Source organism: Plectropomus leopardus, chromosome 18, assembly GCF_026936395.1.
Source record: "Plectropomus leopardus strain MGB_pleo_1.0 chromosome 18, ASM2693639v1, whole genome shotgun sequence".
Taxonomy (NCBI): Eukaryota; Metazoa; Chordata; class Actinopteri; order Perciformes; family Serranidae; genus Plectropomus; species Plectropomus leopardus.
In genome coordinates, this window is record NC_142193.1 from 28183093 (window position 1) to 28209181 (window position 26089).

The 26089-nt window shown below is 36.5% G+C and overlaps 2 protein-coding genes across 3 annotated transcripts in view; both read left to right on the forward strand.

The window, feature by feature from the left end:
* The window catches only part of triobpb (TRIO and F-actin binding protein b), a 32620-nt gene extending 12612 nt beyond the window's left edge, over nucleotides 1-20008 (forward strand). For both annotated transcript variants that reach the window (XM_088091355.1, XM_042505791.2), the window contains 12 exons: nucleotides 5074-5130; nucleotides 5985-6053; nucleotides 6163-6252; nucleotides 6473-6582; nucleotides 9067-9508; nucleotides 11137-11386; nucleotides 12133-12244; nucleotides 14530-14689; nucleotides 15388-15474; nucleotides 17073-17159; nucleotides 18128-18332; nucleotides 19082-20008. In XM_088091355.1, the coding sequence (XP_087947481.1) occupies nucleotides 5074-5130; nucleotides 5985-6053; nucleotides 6163-6252; nucleotides 6473-6582; nucleotides 9067-9508; nucleotides 11137-11386; nucleotides 12133-12244; nucleotides 14530-14689; nucleotides 15388-15474; nucleotides 17073-17159; nucleotides 18128-18289 (1626 nt within the window). In that variant the 3' untranslated portion in view covers nucleotides 18290-18332; nucleotides 19082-20008. The remainder of the gene's footprint in view (nucleotides 1-5073; nucleotides 5131-5984; nucleotides 6054-6162; nucleotides 6253-6472; nucleotides 6583-9066; nucleotides 9509-11136; nucleotides 11387-12132; nucleotides 12245-14529; nucleotides 14690-15387; nucleotides 15475-17072; nucleotides 17160-18127; nucleotides 18333-19081) is intronic.
* A 971-nt stretch (nucleotides 20009-20979) lies between these two features.
* On the forward strand, nucleotides 20980-24092 carry ndufa6 (NADH:ubiquinone oxidoreductase subunit A6). Its single transcript, XM_042505612.2, has 3 exons — nucleotides 20980-21162; nucleotides 22871-22986; nucleotides 23866-24092. Exons 1-3 carry the CDS (start codon nucleotides 21027-21029, stop codon nucleotides 23995-23997), a joined length of 384 nt encoding a protein of 127 aa, XP_042361546.1. The 5' UTR covers nucleotides 20980-21026; the 3' UTR covers nucleotides 23998-24092.
* The last annotated feature ends 1997 nt before the right edge of the window (nucleotides 24093-26089 follow it).

The following is a 26089-nucleotide window of genomic DNA, read 5'->3' on the forward strand; positions in this document are numbered from 1 at the left end:
CCCTAGACATTTTCTTCCCAGCTTTTTAAAAAATAATTTCCTCAATATACTGATTTCTTGCAATCTGTGGAACATTTCTTACCAAGTTGCCCATTTCCTTTTTTTGCATGTTTTTGAAAGAAATTAAACCAATTTGCTCAGCGTAAAGAGGATTTTAATACTTGTGAAAGACATCTGAAAGCAGCATAAGAAAGTCGCTGGTCATTACAATGAGAGTGCATCATTATGCACATCCTCTTCACACTGTTCAGAGAGCTAATCTGTTTAACTCAAGATAAACAAGTGAAGAGGAGAGCCACGCATGCAGAAATGGCTTACAGTGACGAGACTCGTCAGACAATACTCTTCTATAGTGACGCGAGGCGGGCGTCGGGAAGAATGGACGTCGTCTCAAACTGTCACCAGTGTTTGACCCTCTTTCCTCAGTCGCTGACCTTTGAAGCAAGGTCGCAGATCTGAGAGCACATGACGAGGAGAAGCGAGGAGTTATTCATAGCAGATGCTCCCCTCTCTCTCCGTCCTCCCGTAGCCGCTCCCTGACCTCTCATACCGGCATGTACTGACGAGACGGCATGAGTTCATGATCAAGTCTGACACATCATAGTTTGCTCATAGTAATTTGAGTGGAAATCCCCCAAAAAAGACTTTAAAATGAGCTCCTTGTTGTATTTATAGCAGCACACCTTATGATCCCGACAGTATTCATGATTATGGTGAATAATGTGCATACATTTGTTTAAAAAGATAATAATTAAGTGTTAAAGACTTAGCCACGTCGAGGGCTGATACGACCAATTATTAGTAGTTAATGAGACACCAAAAACCATATTTGGAACCGATATGCATTTACAATAAAAACTAAAATCTTTCTGTCAATATTTAGAATTTGATATACAACAAACTCCAACATAAAACTTTGTTGAAATGCCTTTAGCATGCCTTTAAGTTCCTCCCATGCTGACACTTTCTTTGCAGTTTTTTATTTATTAATTTTATCAGCAACATTAAAATAAAATGCCAATACAGATGATCGGCAAAATGCCAAATGTCGGCCCCAATAATCAGCCGTTGATAATCTGTTGAACCCCTAATTAAAAGCTCCAGTTTGTAAGATTTAGAGAGATTTAGTGGGGAGAATTACAGATTATAACCAGCTGAAACTTCTCCCAGTTAGAATTCCTTCAGCATTCATCATTCAGGAGGTTTTCTCCAAAAAACAAACAGACCTGGAGATTTAAACTGGTGAAACGCTGAAAAAAGCAGTTCCACATCAGCGTTTCTCTGATGCTGTTTTGTTTGTCTGCAACAAGCACCTGTCAGTGTTTGCTCACTTTTTTAACGATCCGAACGTTCAGGAGGATTTTATTGGTAGTAATTATCCGCAGACGTCTCCTCCTTTTCAAAACAAACGAACCCGGTGATTAAAACCGGTTAAAACGCTGAATAAAGCAGCGTCACGTTACAAATCAGTGTTTCTGCAGCTGAGTCTGACTCGTCATAGAGCAGCACCTGCTTATGTGTGTCACGTTTTTTCTTTTAAAAACTTAAGATTTAGATGTTTAGGAGTTAGGTACCAGGAGCCGAATTATCTGCAGAGGTATCTTTTTCTCAAAAGCCAACTCAACCAGTGATTTAAACTGGTAATAACCCAGAATAAAGCAGTTTACATTACAAATCAGTGTTTCTGCGAGGCATTTTGGCTCTTCACAGACGGGCTGCTAGCCGAGCATTTTCTAGGGCATAATTTTTGGCAAGACTGTGTATTTTGGTTTTATCTTGGAATTTCTACCTCAGCTTGTTACATTCATACTGTTAAGTGCAAAAAATGCACAACTGAAACCCATTCAAACTTTTTTTGATCGTTTTTTGATCCCACAGCCATCAAAGCATAAAAACACGCATTGTATTATTTCTTGGCTTTTGCCTTGGAATTTGTAATTTTTACTATTTTTATTTTTTATTTGTATTTACTAAAAAAGATGAGAACCCATATGCATGAACACAGGCACAGAAAATACAGAATAAAAACAGGCCATAAGGGTTAAAAAAAACTAGTATCATAGATGAACTGGCTTATACAGGGAAAATTGGGTCATACTGAGGCTTACATGAATGCAACTGATGCCAGGATGGGAGTATAAATCCAGAAATGCAGTGGTCAGAGATGACAGAACGGACAGAGAAATTATATTAGACTGCAAACAGAGAAAGTTGGGCAAGATGATGTAGCGAGGGAATAAAGTGAAAAATAAGAAGCTGCAGTAGAGAAGAAAAAATGATGGGAATGAAGTGCCAGTGGGGAGCTAAGATGATGGATGCAGAAAGAGATTTAAAAGTCAGGAATGAGATAAGCAAAGTGAGGAATGTACGGTGGAAAAAGAAACTAATCTTAATCTGGGATCACCACATCTTAAGGTACCGAGCGCGTATTTTCCTCTTCCTGTCATCACGTCAAAATGCAAGAACAGGTCTGTTCCTGGAAATGTCGAAGAGTAGCTGAAGCACGTTTCAGGCATGTTCTGCTACCGCCCAGCTGGAGCAAGATAAATGCCAAATATTTCATAGTTTGCAACATAGTTATGAACAGAAAAGTAACTGTGGACACTTGATCTTTCTTCCCACCACTACTAATGCTGCTCAGCTCAGCTGCTTAATCTTTCTGTCTCTGCTGTCATCAGATATTCATCAGTCAGTCAGACTTTATTTGCATAGCCCTTTTCATACAAGCAAAACAGACACATGCACACACACACACACACACACACACACACACACACACACACACACAAGCACATGTATAAAATAGCAAGACTTTGTAATTAATTAAAGCACTAAAAATGAGTATTCTTTTAAACCAGGGACTGAGGAAAAATAAATATGATAATAATAAAAATAACACTAATAATAATAATAATAATAATTGTCATTTTAATGAAAGAAAGAAATTACTCTAAATAGTAGATTAAAGGTAAATGAAATAATAGCCCACAGTATAATAACAGATAAAAATGTTAAAAATAACACAATTATATACCATCTATTAAACCAGACTAAATGCATAAATAGTCAATAAATAAATAGATAAAATTCAGTTAGAAGCCAAACTAGAAAGATAGGTCTTAAATTTGCTTAAAAAAATATTAACTAATTTTATTTCCTTATTCTTTACAGACTTCTTTACAGATGTGTGTTGTTTCCTGTCATTTCGTTTTGTATGCGCCTGTCTATGCAGCTGTTGTCTTTATGTGTCTGCAGTGCTGCAGTGCAATAAGCATGTTGTTGATATACTATGTTAACAATATAAGGCTTTTGTTGAATGATTGAAAAGCATACAATTTTGTCATCATGTGAAACACCACGTGCTGACACAGTAAAATAATTTAGTTTATGTACAATCATCAATAACCACACTGGATCCTGGTCAGAATTTAGTTTTAGTTTGAGCATGAATTTTATGGACGTGTATTTATGTAATTTAGTAAAATGAATTTTGTTATTGAAAATAATGGAGACCCCAGAAAAGAGCAGCTTCTGCTCGACACAGAATCTAATCTTAATAAATAATAAACATTTATTCTTCTTGGCTTTTTCAGACCTTGTATGAGAGCTGACAGTTGTTGTTTTTTGTCCTCTCTTACGATATTTATGCTGTTTTTTATTGATTATTTTTATTATTATTGTTTTTTAAATCTATTTATTAATGTGCACCACTTTGATCAACTCGGTTGTTTTTAATTGTGCTCTTTAAATTGAATTTGGGTTGGAAAACACATGAAAAAAACACCTCCAGCTGAACAAATCCATCAGCATGGCAAAAGCTGCATTCAGTGTTTGTGTGCTGTTGTGGCTGGTTGGAAGCAAACCCTCAGCAACAGCGCCGGGCTTTGAAGTCAATTCAACACAGCGGTCACACTGTAAAATCATAACTTTCTGCTCCGTTAGGTTATGCCATTGAGCCCAAAAAGGTTTTTTCCCAAAGACTTATGCTCTACAAATCAATAAATGCATTTTTTGAGTGCCACAACCATTCACAGTTTGATCCGATAACATTTTAGAAAGAAGAGCCACACTATAAATTTTTTTTTTTTAATCTTGCCCCATTGCATACAGATTTTGCATTTATATGCGGTAATTTTAGGCCCAGAAATCGAACGTTTTTGGCTTCATTTGCCACTGAGGAAAGAACATGGCACTGCCTCTATTACTGTATAGCTGTCCTCCTTATAAATAAAAAAATACATGAATAAAAAGATAAATAAAGGGTTAAAATTAACTAAGTTTTTGTAAATTGAGGTAATCTGCAAATAGAATTCATCACATCCCTTTTTTGATATGTTTTTTATTGTATTTTACATGTTCAAAATAAAGACATCAGTCAGATAAAAAATCAGTCAACACATCTATGGTAGAAATATGAAGAAGATGCACGGTCGTACTGTTCCTGCCGAGCCGACGCCAGCGGCTCTTTATGTAGGGAGTCGTCATGGTTACGTGCCAATCACCTGCCGTAGTGTCCGACCAATGATCTCGTACTGACACACCTATCTGCATTCACAGACGCCTTTTACACATTCACACAAAACACAACAACCGCACAAAAACAACAGTAACAAAACATAGTTTCTAAAAAAGTATATACATGAAGTTTAAATAGAAGCATTTACCAGTACCAGTTTCACTGTGCGTTTTCAGAAAAGCAGGTTTCTCCACAATAGAAAGTAGTTTATGTTCTTTGTGGCAAAAAAAGCCAGCAGCTTTGTATCATTTGTCTTCATGTACAATGACAGAATAAACCTGCGGTGGTGTGCTAGCTGCTAATTTCTTGTGTAGAGATGTAATTATATTGTCCCGCCCTTCGATATAGTTTCAAGAGCTCTTTGACCTGTTTTTGTGACTTTTCTTTTTCTTCCTGTCCTGCTCTTTTTCTTCATTGTGACTTTGATAAAAGTAAATGACGTTGACTTACATTCACAGGAGAGTTCCTGTCTTTATTATTTTTAAATATTTAACATTTCTGTCAAACATCCAGATAAAAGTCAGTAAATGTGACATTTTGTGCTCTTTGCCTCACAGCCTGACCTCCTGAACTTCAAGAAGGGATGGATGTCCAAACTGGACGATAGCGGAGAGGTACGGTACAGTAAAGCTGCTCAGAGGTCATTTCCTGTCCGTGCCTCCATCCCCTGATTCTAATTGGAAATGTTGTGCGTAAGGCGATAGCGGCAGATTAACCTCGTTATCACGGTAATATCTTGAGGCACAGCAGGTGTCTCCTCTCTTTGAATGATTCGCTTCAGTGAATGAGCTTCTCTCGTCACAAATCACATCTGCTGTTTAACCTTTTAAAAACCTAAGCAAATTGGTTTGATTTCTTTAAAAAAAACTGTGGATAGAAGGCAATGAGTGGGTTAAGACATGGCCCCAAAATAAGCAAAAAACAGTAAAAAAGTGACAAGAAAATAAGCAGAAAAAAGTTTAAAAAAACAAAAAAAAAAAACAACAAATAACCCCCATAAAAAAACAAACAAAAAAACCCCCCAGAAAATTATTTTTTAAAAAGGAGATTGAACTTACATATATATATTTTTAAAGTATTTATTTTATTCTTATTTATTTTTGTGACAATTTTAAATATACATATTATTATTATTATTATTATTATTATTATTATTATTGTTATTATTATTATTATTATTATTATTATTATTATTATTATTATTATTATTATTTTAGTTTTCTGGACATTTTTCCCTATTTTTTGGGTAATTTTCTTGTCAGTTTTTTTTGGCTGATTTCTTGCATTTTGTGGGACATTTCTTATCAAGTTGGTCATTGCCTTTTTTTCTCCACGTTCTCCACTAAAAATCAAGTGGAAATTGTTTGTGTTACATATATTTTCATTGTATTGTTTTAAAAGTTTTCACATTAAAGTTGCTGAGCTCAGTTCAGTTTTGGATGAACTGATATCTGTTTTTTTATTTTAGTGGAAGAAGCATTGGTTTGTTCTGACGGATGCTGGACTGAAATACTACAGAGACTCGAGTGCAGAGGAGGTACGTTTTTTAATTTGTCTTTTTCCTTTAATAAGCAATAATATTCACTAAAAAGCTTGAATGAGCTGAGATAAAGTTTTAAAGAAATGCACCTGTGTTTCGTGTTTAGAAAGACGACTTGGACGGAGAGATTGACCTAAAATCCTGCGTGAAAGTGTGCGAGTTTGATGTGGAGAAGAACTATGGGTTTCAGGTACAGGTGAGTGTCTCTGTTACAGGTCACACTCTCACATGGACTGATTTTTTTTTCTTCACTTTTTGTCTTCGTTATCAGCGTCGACCACACCCGCTCTCAGTCTCTTTCTGTTTCTCCTCCACCTTTTCTCTCCGCATCGCTCTCTTTTTCTTTATCGTTTCCATCTCAGCCCAGTTCTGTCACATCTTTGTGTCCTTAACCTGTTTTCTCTTTTGTTGTCCAGACGCGGGAGGCGGCGTTCACCCTGTCGGCCATGACAGCTGGGATCAGGCGGAATTGGATAGAGGTTTTAAAGAAGTGTATCCGGCCCAGCAGCTCTCCGGACCTCACGCAGTAAGTGCCAGTTTCTTTTTACAATATAAAAACTGAAATATAAATATAAGAAAATGTAGTTTTAATAGACGACGCCACATCACCCCCTGAATCCTGGCTTCCCTCTATTGGCTCCCTGTTCGTTTTAGGATTGATTTTATAGAATTTGTAGAATTTTATTTAACCGATCATTTTAAAGCTCGTCAGTGAGAAAATTAAAACGTAAAGGTGATTGTGCGTTTTCCATCAGGGCGGCTCTTTTTGGAACGACCTGCCTGAGGAGTCCCGACTTTTTTTAAACCACTTTTTAAAACCCATTTTCAAAGACTTAGTTTCATCTGATGTTGACTTTTTATTTATTTTACCTTTTTAATTTGTGGTTTTATTGCTTTTGTTTTTGGTCCCTGTCTTTGTATTATTTAATACTGACATTTTACAATTTACATTATTTATCCTCTGGTTTTATTTTTATCCTAACCCTAACTATTTTTATTCTACCCTAATTAGGACTGTTCGGCTTTCCGTTGTTGTATCGCTGTCTGCGTATCCCATTTGTGCTGTGCTTTATTAGTCAAAGCACCTTGTTAACTCTGTTTTTAAAGGTGCTACATAAAAAAAAGATAGATAAAAAGGGGTAAAATGCAGTTTTATTATATAACTTTTTCACACCTTGCACAGTCGGTTGTGAAAATCACATTTTTATAGCTGATTAACTAATTATACCTCATCATATAAGAATTAACATTTTCTTGTCCATCCTAATCAAAGTCAATAATTAGTTTTCTCTGTTTTATATTATTGTTAGCTGAACATTTCGGGTTTCTTAGTGAGACAAAAAAAGGGGGAAAGCACAATCATGCAGTTTGAGCAAAAGTTTAGAGACAGTGAAAATCTGCATTTTTTGCCGCATTTTAAGCTGCAAGAGCAGCAAAATGCTCAAGTTTAAATGCAACAATTTAGTGTTGGTGGCACCTGCGAAAAGATGTTTCATTATCAAAGTAGCCCCTGAAATTACCAGCTTTGGCATGCTGACATTATGAAACATCAATTTAGCCTGGGCAGCATGTGAGGAGCATTTGTCACTTTCTTTAATAAAAAAAGAACTTCTGTACTTAAAGAAATAATCAGTTAACTTGAACTTTCTATCTTCCTGCCCTAAAAAGCAGCAGCATCGAAGGAGGTTTTATGCTTCATTCTACAAGTTGTACTTTTACACTCCTATTATTTTAAGATTGGCTGCCTCAGCATTCTTGAATTGCTCACGCAGGTTTCAGCCTTGGCTAAATACAGTCCGATAAGAGGCTCTGTTACTCACATGAACCAGCAACTTTGCCCGGAACAGATTCAGTCACTGTATACTTTGGCTGTCGAAGATGAATCTAAGTTTCATTAGTTACTTGGAATAGCAATTTGTGTTGTGTTTTCGTAATGACTCACTGCCAGCTACACCTCCTGGAGTGATCATGTTGAGGCTTTGTTTGCAGCTGATTTACTTACTTACATCAACCTTGATGAATTTAATTATTTATTTTTTTATTGATTTCCGATTGCCGTAATCCTTTTGTCCTCTGGGGTCAAAATGATCCCACCTGGTTTGACTGTTATTTAAAGCATATTGTATAAATTGTCAATCAATTCTGTGTTACACCTTTAGTCTTACTTGAGTCGAATCCATTACCACACATTTTTCCTTTGTTTTGGACCCTAAGGACAACACGAGGGTTAAATCAACTTCATAGTGTTTTCCACATTTTCAAAGACGTCTCAGATTGAAAACAAACACAGCAAAAATAAAATTAATAATAATAATAATAATGATAATAATAATAAATAAATAAAATGGTCAATAATTAGAATACAGAAAAAAATGGAAAAAAGCCCCATCTGTACCTAAAAGGCAGATACATTAAGAGAGGTGACCAAGTTCTCGCAAATAGATCCTTCACTCGTGCCGTTAATCTTTGTAAGAATAAGATGTTATAAGTTTTGTGGTGCCACTGCGTGACTGAGAGAGGTTTGCCGCTTATCTACTCCTTTGAAATACATCTCCTAGCAAGGAGAAGGAGTTTGTTGCATAATTTTAAGCCATATTAGAGACGGTGTCTTAATTCGCAGGCTTAATATGAAGAGGCCTGGATCTTTGGGTATTTTCAGTGGAAAAATTCCTTCAATTCCTGTGCAGTATTACCCCTGAATTCCTGAGTCCTTAGTGCATTAGAGGCACACCCTAACTCCCAAAAATTGGTTCATTGTATTATGAATAAAAGGTGTTATGTGGGATCTGTTGAGTATTTTATATTGAGTTTCTTACACTGTTGCAGATAAACCATGATGAATTTCTGATTTATGCATGTTTGTCTTTATTTATTTTTTTAATTAAAATAGAATTTTTGAGGTTATCAGATGGAAGAAGTTTAAAAAAACAAAATGTTTCTTTATTAATTGCTGTTTTTTATTATTATTTTACTAGGCTCTTAATTTATTTTTGTCTCTAATCTTCTGTAGATTGCCTGACAGCAGCAGTGACAAGGAAAACTCCCATTCGCGCTTTCAGCTGTCGTCCCGACGCCCGTCTTCACGTCACGCCGACTTTCAGTCAGAAGCTCCGACGTCCGCTCCTCACGCTCATCGCAGGTTTGACTATGTCGAGCTGTCCCCGGTTCCCGCCTCGTCCGGCACTCTCCCGGCCAGCCAGAGAGAAGCAGCGGAGGGACAAGGGAGGGAGCACAGCCAGTGGCAGGAAGAGAGAAACACAAGCAGCCAATGGGAGGCCGTGTTGTCCAGGAAGGGCACCGGCGTGGGATCGAACCAAAGGCTACGCACGGAGGAGGAAATAGAGAAAAAGTGGGCTGAGTTTGAACGCATGCCGCTAAAGGATATGAGCTCTTTACCACAAATGGGATCACGGTCTTCCAGCCAGTCAGCCAACGAGGCGCTGCAGAGGGAGGTAGTGCGTGGAGATGATTTTCCAATTTGCAAATTAAATAAAATGCAAATTAACTCATCTGATCAGATGATGTTAACATTTCCTATTTCTACCTGTTAACACTTGACTCAACATTTTTCTGTTCTGCTCTTCAGCAGTGTTTTCCATCTAAAATATGCAGCGGAAAATTGAATGTAAAAATTGATGATTAGCCTGAGAAAGTTACTGATATGGGAAATGCTGCTGAACTTCTGTTCTGTCTCTGTGTGTTGTGATGTGCATTTTTTGCTTGAACTTGTTTGCTGTGAGTCTCTACACATGATACACAGGCAGCTGCATCACAGGGAAAAAATGGCATCCTGAGCAGGGAATGAAGTCACGCTACCTCTGTGTGCGTTGTAATCTGTGTTTGGGTAAATAGTGCAGCTAAGTCAACGTGTGAGTCCTTGTGTGTATCCCACTGGTTAAATAATCACCACCACTCTGCAAAGCGGTCATACAACAGCAGTCTGTCCCAGGATGACAACAAACTACTTTTTTTCTTTTTTTTTAAATTTGTCCCTTTGTCTTATTTTGCGTCCACTCTCTAAATTCTGAGGTTTTTGAAATTTTGTGATTTGCAAGGTGGATAATTGATCTGTTGATCCATTTAGAGCTTATCAGACAGATGGGTGAGAGGAGCAGCTACTGCCAGTGTATAAAAAAAGTTATAGACCCAACAGAATCAATAGTTGAGTTTCACTCTCAATGCACTCGATGCTCTAATGCTCCATCTGTGCCCAGAGTACGCTCTGTGCTGAATGTGATGCAGTGTATATATATTTAAATAGTGTTCCATATTATCCAAAAATAGGAAAGTCTATTTGTGCCACAAATAAATAATGTATAGGAAACCCTGGGTGGTACTTATTACAATTTTCCAGAGCCCAAATTGATGTTTTCAAGTAGCTTTTTTTGTTCAAACCAAAAGATTCTTCATTTACTTTCATAGATTACAAACAAAAGCAGCATTTTCTTACATTTAAGTAGCTGGAACCAGCAAATGTTTGACAATTTTGCTTAAAAAATGACTGAAATAGTTAATCGATTATCAAAAACAGTTGCAAATTCATTTTATTTTGATGGATTTGTTAATTAATCGACTAATAATTGCTGTTGCTAGCCGCAGACTCAGCCACCTCCATGCTGAAAGCCGTGTGCAGACAACCTGATTCAGACTCTGAATGTCGTTTTCAGCTCCTTCAGTCACATTATAAACACAATATAATGAACGCTGAATGCTCTTTTTGTGTTTAAGCTCCTGCTGTAGCTTGAATCTAATCAGGTCCGCTGCGATCAGAGTCAAAGTTCAGATAGTTTGAACTTCGAGCACCAACAACCATAAAATCCAGGAATGCCCAAGGAAGCAGAGGAGCGAGCGTTGGCATCGGTAGTCCTTTTTAAAAGGAAAACAATTACCTAAGGTGGTGCAGAGTTTTGATCATGTGTAGATTAGCAGCAGAATGTTTGATTTGGCTAAAATGTTCATTAAATTTATTTTAAAGTCAGTAAAAAAATATTGAATTATTTATAGTGTTGGTTAACCACAGTCATGTTATATTGATAGGCTTCAGTGGGCTTTACCTCCTCGTCTTTTTGACTTTTCTCAGGTGGCGTCACTGAGGCAGCAGCTGGAGCAACTACAAGGAGGAGGAGGAGGAGTAGGGGGAGGGAGATTGGGAGGAGGTGTGCGGGGTGGCTGTGGCCCTGAGGCCCCCTGCGGCCGCAGCCTGGCGGCCATGGACCGAGCTCATCGACAGGCGCTGGAGGAGCTGCAGAGGCAGCACGACCGCCAGATCAAGGAGCTGGAGGCCGAGAGGGACAGGCTGCTGCTGGAGGAGACCCAGGACACCGCACGAGGTCAGCAGACATAACGAGCTCCAAAAGAAAAGCAAGACCAAAATATTTGTGTTTTTGTGACAGAAATTTTAAGTTTACATAAAATATGAGAAAATGTTGCAGTACGAAGTGTTCCTTAAACTGAGTCATTAAATAGAGGTCATATTATTAAGAAAATTGGTCATAACTGAGTCAAATTTCAAATAGAGTTTACTGTTTAACTTTAAGTTGGAAGGAACGAGTCGTTATTGTGGCCTTCGGTTATTTTTCTTCTCAGACTGTGAAAACTTTGCAAAAAATGTCCAACAGGGATTTTTTTTTACTCCTCTGTGATGACACCATTTCATGTGAGGGTGTTGAATTTTTGAATTGAATGAATTTTTTAAAGGGAGTAAACTAAACTGTCATTAATTAACTTTTTTCAACTCATTTTTGGTTCTTATCTATAAAAAAAAACTAAAAATATGGGGGTAAAAATTAAGTAATATTAGTCATTTAATATTCAAGAAAAAATAACACTGGTTACTCCTTCTTTTGGCAGAGATATTTGACAGCAAAACATTGTCCTTCTTTCTGCATCGGAATAATACTACACGTATTTAAAATTTACTGTCATGTCTGACTATTCTGTATAGATTCAATCATTGCTTGCGAAAGTTGAGGATGTCAGTCCCCGAAAAATCCTTCATGTGCTGTTTACGAGCGACCCGGAGATCCTGTAGAAGTTGAGTCACGTTTGTGTGTGTTTGTGTGTGTTTGTGTTTCAGTAATGGAGGCTTTGAAGAAGAAACATAAAGAGGAGCTGGAGCGAGAGGTGGAGAGAGTCAAAAGGCTGAGCAGTGGGGTGCTAGATTCACACGCTGTCCGGGCCCAACAACAGTAAGTAACTTCACTTCTGTGCTGTTTTTGTCACTGTCATACATTGACAAAAAACAGTCTTAACCCTTTGAAACCTGGATCAACACCAGCTTTTCTTGTGCTGCGTTCACGAGTATTTAAACCTTTTGAGTTTCAGCAAATTGATGCATTTTCTTTCAAAAACATTGGGGCAAAAATGCAACGAGCAACTTGGCGAGAAATATCCTCCAAATAAAAAAAAAAATTAGATTTAAAAAAAATAAATAAAGTTAGGGGAAAATGTCCATACATCATAATTATATATTTGAAATTATTTTACAGAATAATTATTTAATTTTTTTATTCTTTTTCTTTTTTTGTTGTTGCTAATTGTGAGGTAATTTTCTTGCCTTTTTTATTTTTATCTTTTTTTAATAAAGTTCTTTTTAAAGTCTTTTCTTCTGAAGTTGCTCATTGCCTTCCTCCCATGTTTTTGAAAGAAATCAAGCCAATTTGTCCAGGTTTCAGAGGGTTCATATCTGTTATCAAAGATTAAGATTAAGATTACATGCATGCAGAAGTACAAGAATACAGAGTTTACAAGCTGCTTTGCACACGCACCCCTGTCTTTGTGTGAGCCTTCACTTCATGTTGCCTTGAAAATAAACTCTGGGTTGTCGCTCAGCTCTCAGTGCGTCAGTGCAGGCCAACGTGGGTAATTTATGTGAATAGCTCTCTTGTGCTTTTAAGTGGGAGTTAGCCGGCCACAAAAGGGTTTTCAGTGAAATAAAAGGTAGAATTTGCAGACTCCACAACAATCCAGGGTTCCTTGTCTGAGCGAGGCCATTACCGCAGCGGCCACTGGGTCCTGTTAGGCACTTAAGGAATGCAGAAGAATTTGGTCATGGATTAGTTTGCCTTTGTAAGCTTCACGAGGCCTTTGACACAGCGCTGTCTCCGTGGCTGCCACTGGAACCTACATTTTAGGGCTTATCTGTGTTGCCTACGCTGCGTTTTTTCGCTCTTTGCAAGCTCTTCCTTATTTTTGTGGTTATTGGTCATGAAGCAGTGAAGATGTTTTTAAACCACAGTAGGAAATACTTGCCTCATGAAAATGGAACAAAACACCCACATAGTTTTTTACACAGCATGTTGCTGTTATTAAATGCAATCAATACTATATAATAATGTTTTACTTTTATTTTAGAGGTATTCAGGAGATGCAGAGCAGAATAAATGAGTAACCACTTTATAGGAAGATTTCTTACAAGATTAGTTTTAGTTGTATGTGCACGACATGGAAGAAACCTGCTCTCTTTGCATGTTATTGATTTCTGTTATTGTTTCTTTGTCATTTTTTCTGCCCTGAAGTGAAAACAAAGCAGGTTATACGACATAGACTCTGTCACAATCTCATGGTTTGTATGTACAGTCATGAAAAACTTTGACAAGTCATGGCATTGGTAAATAGCAATTTCCCATTTTGTAAAACTAAATATAGGGAAAAAAAAGGAGATCCGCACACTGTTTTAAAAGCCCTCAGTAATGTTTACTTGTGCAATGTTTTTATCTAACAGAGAACTTTGTCAGGCATTTTCAAATCCTAAATAAAACTGTAATACTAAATGTATAATAAAACTAAATATACCCCAAAAGTTTTGGAAAAGTCATGGAAAAGGCCAAAATAACTATTAAAGAAAACATGGAGGGCATGTTTTTTAAAACATGGTAGTAAACTAAATTGAAAATACAACCATTTAAAGTTATGTGCCCCCCCCCCCTTTTTTTTAATTTAAAAAAAATGCCAAAAAATGTAAAGAAAGAAATAAATCACCAAAATTTTCAAAGAAAAAAAAATTGCCAGCATTTTTTCAAAGACATGTTTTCTTTAAAAATTAGTAGTAAATTAGCAACAAAATACAGTCATTTAAAGCTGTATGCCCCTCCTCTAAGCCAAAATAAAAACCATGATTCCCTCCCCACAGCTTAAAAAATGATTTGACATCCCTCTCCCTTTTATCACCACCCCTCCCCTCGCATAAATAACACAGTCCCTAAGTTATGTTTAAATTTTCAGTTCCAATCCTGTTATTTTTTACAATAATATATGATTTTAAAAAACTGTTATATAGTAATGCAAAAAGAACTGAAAAGGAGCATTGATGGTCATTTCAGAAAATGAATGGTCTTTAAAATTTCCCTCAAAGTCATGGAAATTTTTTGGTACAAATGTGTAGGAACCCTGCAATCTGGTCCTGCGGCCTGGCAGTTGTTATTTATGTCTGCAGTTTAGTTCACTAAGCAACCAAATTGATCCTTTTCTGCAGGGCAGAGACTCAGGCCTTGCACAGAGAGCTGGCCGGACTGTCCGAGCGCTACTCTCAGAAGTGTCTGGAGCTGAACCGAGCCGAGCAGAGCAACGCTGAGAGGGAGAGAGAGATCAGCCGAAAGGAGAGAGACATGGAGCAGCTGAAGAAAGAGAACCAGGCGAGTTATCAGCACATACGAACAAGACAAGTGATGCAGCCATATTTTAATGCTGAAATCAAAACTGTCTTAAAATGAAAGATGAGTCTCCTCAATGCGGCACTGGCAGGCGTAACTCTTAACTACAGCCAGACAGTTTTCTGAACCGTGTACTGTGTGTGCATGCAGTGTTTGTTATTGTGCACTATCTGGGCTCAAACAGAGGTTGCCGACATGCTGCGGTTCTTTGTTGGCACAGTAATAAATGTAGTTTGGAGTCTGTAGACGGGCTATATTAGACTACTGAACCATTGACTGCAAACGTATGCCAACCCAGATCCTTAAAAAGTCTTGAAAGGCATTAAAATAAGGCTTTAATTTGAATTAAAATGTCTTAAATCAATCTTTCAAAAGTCTTCTGTCTAAGAAATTCTAAGACATTGGAGATGATATTTTTTATAAATCATTACATTGCTACAAAGCTCCAAATAATGACTTAAAAAAAATAATTTACCAAATGCCTCTTGCATTTCTGCCTCATTTCCTTCAGTAATTGATGTTTTTTTTCCTTCAATATTGCCTACTGTAAAACTGTTCTTAAGTTTCTTTCCAAGTGGCATTAAAAAGGTAAAATGTCTGAAATCCCACATTCCTTAAGCTGTAGGAACTCTGAAAGCCAACGGGCATCATTAATAACAACAAAATATTTTCCTCTGCAGGACTTAAAGGCCCGTTTGACAGAGGAAATCAGCCGCGCACGATCTGCCATCACGGATGACCACAAAGTCTCACCCTGTGAACTAGAGGTAACGTCTCTGTTACTGTGTACTTGTAACTGAAACTAAACGACGGGTGTGTGTCAGACTGTTTTTTTTGCAACTTCCTGAACTGACAGCAACTCGCAGCAGATGTGCAAAAGTGTGAAAAGGTCACCCGCTGCATGTAAAGCGGATATGTGTTTGTTTTGTTTTTTTCTGCAAAATTCAACAATAACAATAACTTTGATAGTGGATGACTTAAAAAGCAGGTAGCTCTCTGACTGCCTTCAATTCATCCAAAAACAATGAATCATTTCATTTCTACTCTAATCTTCAAATGTTCAAGAGTAACTTAAAAGAATGCAGTTTCCAAGACGAGTTATACATTTTGCACAAGGACACTAATCAAAGGGACTCTGGTGATCTATCCTTCAGGACTGTTTCCACTCCTTAAATACTGAATTATTATTAATAGAAATCAGCTGTTATTAATAGCTGGTCTTCATTCTGGCCATGGCCTTGTGGTCTCCAGGCGCAGGGCTTTTGTACCGGCTGCTCGTTTGTATTATTGAACAAAGCGAGCACAAGATGATGCGCTTAGTGTGTATGCGTGCGTGTGTATGTATATATATATATATATATATATATATATATATATATATATATATATATATATATATGTAAAGAGAGAGAGATAGTCATGACATTCATATGAGTTCCTCATTTGCTGTTCTTAAACTTTGACACTTGTTTTTCTACTTAAATGTCTTTTAACTCGTATATTTGTGACGCTGACATGTTAGTTTTGACAGAATAACAAACCCAAAAACAAAAACTACTTGGGTGTTTATACATTTTCACATCCTTACAGACCAGTTTATCTATTTATTATTGTCACATTGCAGTCACTTTTTTTGGTTTCTGCACACAGTCTCGTTTTTTACCATTTTCTTTCTAGTTGTTCCTTGTTTAGTCTCAGTATTTGTGTCAATTTTCCAGTAAAAAAATTACAAAATTAAAATTCTTCCCGATTATTGACAATTGGTCCCTGGTTTATAGCAGTATTTTGATCAAATAACTGTCTAGAAATAACATTTTCTTCTGAGAATTTTCATAGATAAATCACCAAACAACTGTTAGGAACCTCATGTCCTTGTATTTGCTGTGGCTCCTTACATATCATTTCCCAAAATGCTATTATTTTCTGACATTTCCAAAAAAACACGAGAATGGTCTACGTCTAATAACCCACACTCTATTTTGATGTTATTTCACTACCAGATGATCATTTTTTATGCATTTGTTTTCATGTCTTTTAAATCTGTATTCTGATGTCTTGTTTTGATTGCTGAATTTTTTGTCTGCACAACAAATGCACCCTTGGGTACAAATAAAAAAAAACCTTGAAGCTTGTGTTGCAGTTTTTAGGATACAAACAAACTGACGTGATAAACAATAATTGGCCGAAAGCCTAAGTTATGTGCAATATAAATTACAGAGGACGCCCACTGTGTTTGTCATAAATCAGCCAGAACACAATTGCTTTTTTTGGTAGACTCGTGATAATTATAAGGATTAAGGGTGATGTGTGTTTTTCTTTCTTTCTTTTGACAGCCACGCTATGTTGTTTTGTTGTTTTTCTGCAGGTTCTTCTCAGGGTGAAAGAAAACGAGATAGAGTACTTACACAAGGAGATCAGCTGTCTAAGGAACGAGCTGCAGTTTCTTAACACGGTACGTGTGTGTGTGTGTGTGTGTGTGTGTGTGTGTGTGTGTGTGTGTGTGTGTGTGTGTGTAGAAGTATGTGTTGTTGTTTTTTCTTTAAATCCTACGCTGTTAGATGAATAACGTGGAATGTTAATCCTCACATCCTTGAACAAGGTGGTTAAGCTTTCAGAAAAATGCAGCGCAACAAATTTCCAGGATTTTTTGGTTTTTGTGAAGAACAGCAAAGGTCATTAAAAAGGACAGTGGGATAAATCTTTGTAATTGGCCTACGTAGTCAAAAAAAATGAGGTGGCTCTGCTTAAATTTGAGTAGGCTGGAAAGACCCTTCATCACAAGATTATAATAAACTGGGCATGTTCACCTAGTGATTTCTATGCACTAAACAAATTTGTCTTGTCTTTTATAAATATATATATATATATATATATTTACTACCATCCTTGTGTATGTACGTGCTGCTGCTTTCAGGGTGAATGGCATGTTACACTATATTAAAACATAATTTCAAAAACATAGATATAGTATGTTCGTATCAGGCCTTGGAATACTTTTTGCTTTGCACACACACTGGCACATGTAAATTTTAAAATGACATGCACCAATTTTTTATTTACCGGCACCAATAATAAAAATGAAAAGAAAAAATGAAGGAAAATCCAGTATTTAAGCAGTGTATAAGCGTGAAGCAAAATGCAAAGCAGTTTAGTCAGCGATTTTGGGTCATCCTAAACCTAATTACATTGAAAAACAAATAAAAACAAACAAAAAAACCCAACAAATTATTTTTTGTTAAATTTTGGCTGTGTTCATGCATATGGCATACATTTTGGCAAGTTTTTGTATTTTTGTTTTGTTTAATCCTGAAATTTCCAGCTCGGCTCTTACAATAAATCATACTGTTAAGTGCTAAAAGCACCACTGAAACACATTCAGACTGTAGTTTTTGAGCCTGTTTATTCGTCTCTGCCCTGCAGGAGAAGCGGCTGGCGTGTGAACGATACACGGAGGTGCACGAGGAGCTGAGTGGGATGAAGGGCCGCAGCGAGCGAGAGATCCAGAGTCTAAAGGAGCACTTGAGGCTGGCCATGGCGGCTCTGCAGGAGGGACAGAAACTGGGAAACAGCCTGGACCACTGAGAGTCTGCTGCTGGTACTGACGCTGTGGCAGACAGAGAGACAGGTACGGAGGGAAGTTCACTGTCTGTGTGGATTTTTTAAAAAAATATTTTATTATTATTATTATTATTAGAACCGAGGGGTTTCCCCCATTGTTTCTTTTTCTTTCTTTTTTTTATAACTCTTTCCCCGTCATTGACGAGATTTTCCATCAATCAGTGTTTCCACTGTAGTGTAGGGGACACTGTTACGGATGTTATGCAATAAAACAACATTTCCACGTCCAAAAGCAAACGAACAAGACGATCAAAGCTACAGATATATATATATAAATTAAATTGATTTTGCTCTTGAAAATGACTCTTTTACAGAAATGAGTTTTTTCCAGCTTTTTGTCCGAAATGTCATTTTTTAAAAAATTTTTTTAATTTAAAATGCACAAATTAAATCCATCTGTACTCCCCACATCTCAGCATTTCATAATGAAAAACAATCAAAAAGAAATTATCGGTTATCAGTATCTTATCGGCCATGAGAAGCTGGAAGTTATCGGTATCGGTTGAAATAATCATTATCGTGCATCACTGGTATTTATCCTTTTTTTTTGTACATTTGAGTTCCTCCGTCTAACCAGAAACATCAGTTCAAAGTTGAAAGTAATTTTGGTGTCATGAATTTTAGTCCAAAAAGGATCCACAGAGGGACTCAGGGTTACAGAAATAATAATAATGCATTACATTCTTCCAGCTTTGTGGAGATTTTGAGAGTTATAGCTTTTGTTTTAATCGTATTGTTTCTGTGTTTGTCTTGCAGATGTGACTGAATCAAAGAGTTAAACACAAAAGCAGCGGAGAGATGACTTGTTGGACTTTCGGGCTGCGTGGGGACGATGATAGTGCCTTAGTTTTCAATCATTCTGCCAACGAGCAGCATAGAGTAGCTATTAGCCGGGTTTATTACACTGGGCCACACATGATATATAAAACTGCACTTTTTTATTTTGTACTTTTGGCTTTGGCTTGCTTTGAGTGCAAGCATGTATGAGTGCGCGTTTGGTCTGAAAACTGGAATATCTGTAGTGTGTTTTTTTAAACATGTTTGTAGATAAAGAGTTCATGCTTTATCAGCTTTTTTTGTGTCTGATAATCTTTCCACTTCCTCTGTGTGTCTTCTGCATGAGACAGCAGGGATCAATAGTTACATAAGAGCTACTGTCATCTCGTTTTGTACAGCTTTTGACTCGTGTTTACTCTGTGAAAATGGCACGTGTTTCTTTAGAAATGGGAGCTCATCATTTGCTGTAATATTTTTTTTTATACCTGGAAAGAAGTGTGCTTGTTTAGTATTTGTGGATATGAAATTCTGAGAAATTATATTGGGATAAACACAGGAAAAGACAGCAAATATTTTTACTCCTGGCAGGCTGAATTGGAAGTTGATGTGACTTTCTTTGGGGATGCTTGTTAAAAGCTGTTGAATGAATGTTGTCCCACGTCACAGACGTCTTTATTTTTTAAACCGCGGCTGAGAAACCTGATCATTGCTTTACCACCAAGTAACAAGTGACAGGTGTTGCATCGATGAGCCAATTTTTTATTGACAGTATGAATTGTGATTACGTGACTTATCTACCTGCCTTTGGAAAATGTTTTCATATTTAAAGTACTGTAGAGCCCGTTATCGTCTTTGTAAATTATACACAATTTTTTGCAATCAATAAAATAAGTTCAACAAAAAACACTCCTGCACTGCACATGTACTTTCAATGATGTCGCATTTGCACGCATTATAAATACTATTTTTATACTATTATTAGGCACATAGTGTTGTGACTGTCAGTAAATTTCAAATATTTCAATACAGTCAATTTCATAGATGGAAAGAAAGTTTATTGGAGAACGATAACAGACAGTTGGCAGTATACAGATTACAGATTACAGGTTACTATGCTTGTAGGGATTTTTCCCTCCACTTTGATTTCAAATAATTTGAAATATTATAAAGTGTACATACCAAACTATATAACAATATAAAATTTAGCTAGGGAAAAACTACAATAATTCAAACCTATGTTACAGAATTATCATAAATTTTAAGCAGTGTTTTAGACTTTTTCTTTTTTATTTGTTTTATTAGTTTTTTGGTTGTTTTTTTTAAAAATAATTTTCTGGAAGATTTTTAAAAAAATGTTTTCAAAAGCTAGGGAAAAATTTTGAGGGAATAGATTAAAATCTAGGGGGAAACTATCATAATTTTGTATTTAAAATGATGTTACAGAATTATATTTACTTTAAGACCATCCTATTTTGTTTGATTGTTTTAAAACGTATTTTCTGGTTAAAAAAAAGTTCTTTGAAAAGCTAGAGAAAAATGTTGGTGGGTAGGGGGTTTAAGGCTAGGGGCAAAACTGTAATAATTATCTATTTAAATTGTAAGCATTTTTTACATTAATGTTTGTATCCCTTTGTTTGTTTTTTTTTTTTTTTGGTTTGCTTGTTTTTTTGACTAATTTTTTGGTAGATTATTTTACAGAGTTCTTATACATTTTAAGCACTTTTAATTTTGGGGTCATTTCTTGTTAAATTACTTACCCCTTCCTCCCTTCTCTTTTTTAAATTTAGCCATTTTCTCAGGTTTCAAAGGGTTAAACCGTAGAAATAATTTTCAGGGTCACCGTCCCACCAGGTGGCGCTACTGTGTTTATCAACCTGACACCACCGAAGAAGAAGAAGAACCGGAAACTCTACCTACAGCAGTGATGGCTTCCACAGGGACCCGAGCGGCCGTCAGTGCTGCTAAAGTCGTTAAACCGATCCTCAGCCGGGACCTGGACGAAGCAAAGCGCAGGGTCCGGGAGCTGTACCGAGCCTGGTACCGAGAGGTCCCGAACACAGGTATGTCGTTGCGCTGCGGCAGGTAAAAGGTTAAAAATAAGGCGGCGCGAGCGTCAAGGTCGCGTCTGTAACGACGTTAGCTGTTAGCAAACTGCTACCTGAACATAAACAGACATTTTTAATTCAGATATTTGACTTAAACGCGAATCTTGTGGAATTTCAAACAGCACAAATAATGTTTGAGAGTAATTTACGACCAGAAAATAATAAAAAAAATGTTCATTGATCGAGAGGGGGATATAATTTAAGGGGAAAATTACATTTTATAGTGTTTGTACCAGAAAAAATGTTTTTGTCTGTCAATCTGTGAGTGAAGCTATGAAACAGTTTTACTGTGGAGCTAAAATAGTACAAAAACATTAAAAAAAAAGTTGCAAGTAATGTCTAAAAATATGATTTTCACGAGGTACAGGGATGAAGAGTGGAGCTAATGATCACCAGGTGTTTACAGGGGTTACTGTTTATTTATTTGGTTGCTTAATATAAATATATATATATATATATATATATATATATAGATGTATATATAAAATTTTATTTTATTTTATTTTATTTTAAATTTTATATTAATGAAAAACTGTACATTTTGGGGTGGATTTTGGGTGTGAAGGTGCATGCATGTATGTTTAATTATTTGGGTATCGTTAAGTCATCGTGTGTTTGACAGTTTCTTTTGCTTTATTTTTTCCACAGTCTGTAAATATCACTTTTTATCTGCTTTTGTCGATAGTTTCTTTATTTCCCTTTTTACATTTTCTAAATAAATCAAATAGAAGAAGCACAGGTGTAAATAATGAAGTTAATGATCTCCTTTGATTTAAAATGTCTGGGTCTGTGCGTACTTGTTTACTGCGTCGATGTTATTATTAAGACCTTTGTTTTTTCTGCTAGGACGAATCAAAAAGCTCATGAATTTATATTTTACAGGCGCAAACTTTGATGCCGTCAGGGCCGCTTTCATATCGTATTGCTCTGCACACAAAAGGTGCTTTTAAAATCAAGCTTTAAAAAAAGTTATACGTTAATATTATTTTCTATTTTTGTCGAGTTATTTTTTTTTATCCAACATCATGCCTAATCATAAATATCAAATATTCATAATTTTTCAGAGTTTTAACCCTTTCAGTGCCAGGTTTTTGTTTGAATGCCACTGTGTTTTTAGATAATAAAAACACAATAAATTAATTATTTTCAATATACTACATGCAAGGTAGATTTTTTTTTTTTATGATCACAGCCTGGAATATGTCAATGATTGAAGAAACAACACTGATTTTTATAAATATTATTTTTTGTGCAGTGTCAAATTCTCAAAATCAGATTATAAAATATATTATACATCATTATACTTTCATTGAGTCTGTTTTTAACCACATCAGTCCTAATCATAATTCACAAAAAAATGAATTATTTTCAATAAACTACATGCAAAAAGTGATCTTTTTATTCATTTTTCCTCTTTAATTTATGTTTAGTTTATTAGATTTCCTTCTCCCTCTGTGCTACAGACCGCCATTGTTATCCAAAAACATGCTAACGGCCCAGTTACCTGTGGTTTTTGGTGTTTTCATGGGTTTCTTTGATAGTAAGAAATAAATAGGATAACACCAGCCTTAACTTTTAAAATAAAAATGAATTAAACTATATGAAAAAAACATCAGTTAAAAAAAATATCAGTTTTGTGACTTGTTTTTTTCTCTCTCTGCAGTGGCGATGTTTCAGCTGGACATCTCAGCGCGTCAGGGAAGAGACAAAGTGAGGGAGCTGTTTGACAAAAACAAGCACATCACTGACCCGCGTGTGATCGACATGTTAGTCATTAAGGTAAAAACCACCTTTAACTGCTCCGAGAAATGCATCAACCACAGCAACTCGCAGATTTGTCCTTTAAATCTGCTTTTTTAGGCGGTTTCATAGGCTGCACGTTACCTTGTCTCAGTGTCAGTGTTGAGACTCAGCTTACTTTGCCTGAGGGCCACTTTTTACAAAATGACAGGAGGCCAGGGGCCATTCACAGCAGCCCCGCACATTTTTATAGGATTAGGACATTTCCAGGATTTTAGGACATTTCTGGGATTTCAGGATGTTTTTTGAAATTTTAGGACATTTATAGGATTTTGGTTCATTTCTAGGATTTCAGCACATTTAGCATATTTTAGCACATTTCTAGAGTTGTAGGACATGTTGAGGATTTTAGGAGGTTTCTAGGAGTTTAAGTCATTTTTAGGATTTTAAGGCATTTCTAGGATTTTAGCTTATTTCAAGTATTTCAACACATTTCTATCATTGTAGGACTTATTTAAACTTTGGACATATTTAGAATTTAAGGACATTTTTGGTTTTAGGATGCTTTTACAATCTTGAGCCAGGATTTAAGGACATTTCTGGGATTTTAGGACATCCTTAGGATTTTAGGACATCAGGGTCTTGAAGCTAGAACCTCTGAAAAGTAGTGCGGGGGATTCTCCACTGGCATTTTTTTTGACAAACAAGCTTTATTTTGATGTTTTTTTAGCACTCTGACACCTTATGTTTTTCCAGTGTGAATAACTTTATTTTTATTGTGAATTAGAAAATGGTTTGGGGGCCACCTGGCACCCTACATAGGGCCAGATGAGGCCCGCAGGCCGTAAGTTGAGTATCAGTGACTTAGAGCATCTCTTTACTGATCTCTCCATGTATTGTTTGTGGTTTAATCTTCAGGGGAAAATGGAACTGGAGGAAACAATCCACATCTGGAAGCAGAAGACGCACATTATGCGCTATTTTCACCAGACTGAGGAGCCTCGGGCCACTGACTTCCTCGGCAAATTCTACACGGGCCACGAACCCTGAACTGTGTAGCTGCCCGCTGACCTCTGACCCCTCTTTGCTTGTCTCCAGTGTGACAGATGTTCCCCTTTACTGTAAATACACACTTAATACTCACATACCCGCTCTTGAGTCTTTTATTCACAGTCACAGCTTTTTGGGTTTTATTTTAAAGGGATGGTTTAACCTAAAATCCACAGACGGTGTTGTGTACAAACTTTGTTTTTCCTGCTTGAATCCATTAACAGAGAAAATTCTTGATGAACTAAAATCACAGGGTCCATTCATGAATCCAGGTCTGGTTTATCCGGCCGTGTGCACAATATTTCACAAACAGGCAGCTTTTTCCAACAAGACACTGAAAATGAAACTCAGCTTTGCCAGACTCTAAGCCAGACTCCATTTGTGAAAAACATAATTTTACTCTGATGAACACAGAACCTGCTGGTCTCCTGTTGTCTCCATCTGCAGTTTTTTTATGTTTTTATGTGACTTTACTGAATCTTAACGAAACCTTTAAAACACCAAAGTCTCACAATAATACAGACAAACTAACGGATTGAGGCCGCGGCCGACCAGCAGCTGCTGTGTTCAGTGAGGTAAAAATGACTCTTTTTGTAAATGGAGTCTGGCGTGGAAAAGAGATAAGGCAAATTTTACACTCTGTTAGCTCCTTCTCAGAAAAGGCTTTTTTGGGGAAGCACTGAACATACAACTGAATAAATGAGGTTTCTGCAGGAGTGTGAGAGTTTGTAAATATATGTTTTGATATAGTTTTGCTGCTGTTAAAGTTCGATCCCTATGACTTAAATTCATCAGGAATTTTCTCCGTTTTTATTTCACCGTGAAGGCATGCTAGAAAACCAAAGCTTTCCTCACAAATTTTACCACTGGGTGAGTAATTGATACACAAATGGTCATTTTGCAGGTGAAGTATTTAATGTTTGATTTAATAGCTTGAAACTGGATTTTAATCACAAGTTTCATCACCACATATTATTATATGGATTCTTTCGACAGTTATGCAGTATTTGCTGATACCACAAAGTCTGCCACGATATGATTTCAGTTCGATTTGGTTCAAGGGCCTGCAGTCAATACGAGATTGTATCATTTAATGTCCTTATTGTCTTTTTGTTAAGCTGCTTACCATTATCTGCCTGGCATAAGGCCACTAGCATTGTTTAAATGTTTAGGAAGGAGTTGGGGTGGATGCCCTAAAATCCTAAAACCTCCTAAGATTTGAGAAATGTCTCAAAATCCAAGAAACATCCTAAAATCCTAGAAATGCCCTAAAATCCTGGAAATGTCTTAAAATCTGTGAAATGTCCTAAAATCCAAGAAACTTCCTGAAATTTGAGAAATATTTTTAAATCCTAAAAACGTCCTAAAATCCCAAATTCAGAAATTTCAAAGAAACGGCCTAAAGACAGAGAAATGTCCTAAAATCCAAGAGACAACCTAAAATCCTTGAAACATCCTAAATCCTAGAAACTTCCTGGAATTTGAGACACGTCCTCAAATCTTTAAAATATCCTAAAATCTGAGAAAGGTCATAATGTCCAAAAAATGCCCTAAATCCCAAGAAACGTCATTAAATCCGAGAAATGCTCTAAAATCCCAGACATCTTTACATCTTAAAGACATGTATGGGACGATGGACCATCATAACTAATTTAATAGGTCTATTTTTCTAGATTTTCAACAGAATTTCATTGACGAAGTCGGCAATTATACCAGTTTGAGAAAAAAAATAAACCATAAATCATAACTGTGACCTCCAAATTAAAAGCCTGTTAACCAGCATTTGTCATAGTTGTGAATATGAGCTCGCGTGTTTCAAATGCAGCATCATCCCTCAGACAGTATCGTCCGTGAGGCTGCAGAGTTCACGCAGACTCTCGTCCCTACAAACAAGGACACCGCTGCCAAAGTTTGATGAAAAACAGCAGCGTGCACAGCTCTAAAAATCTTTTAGAAGTGCTCAGTTATGGCAAAATGAAACATCACACAGAGATAAATTCACTCATTTAATGTGGGCAAAAAAATTAACAGAAACTGACGTTTAAGTATGTAAATTTAATAAAATAAATATGATTAAAAAAAAAAAGAAATT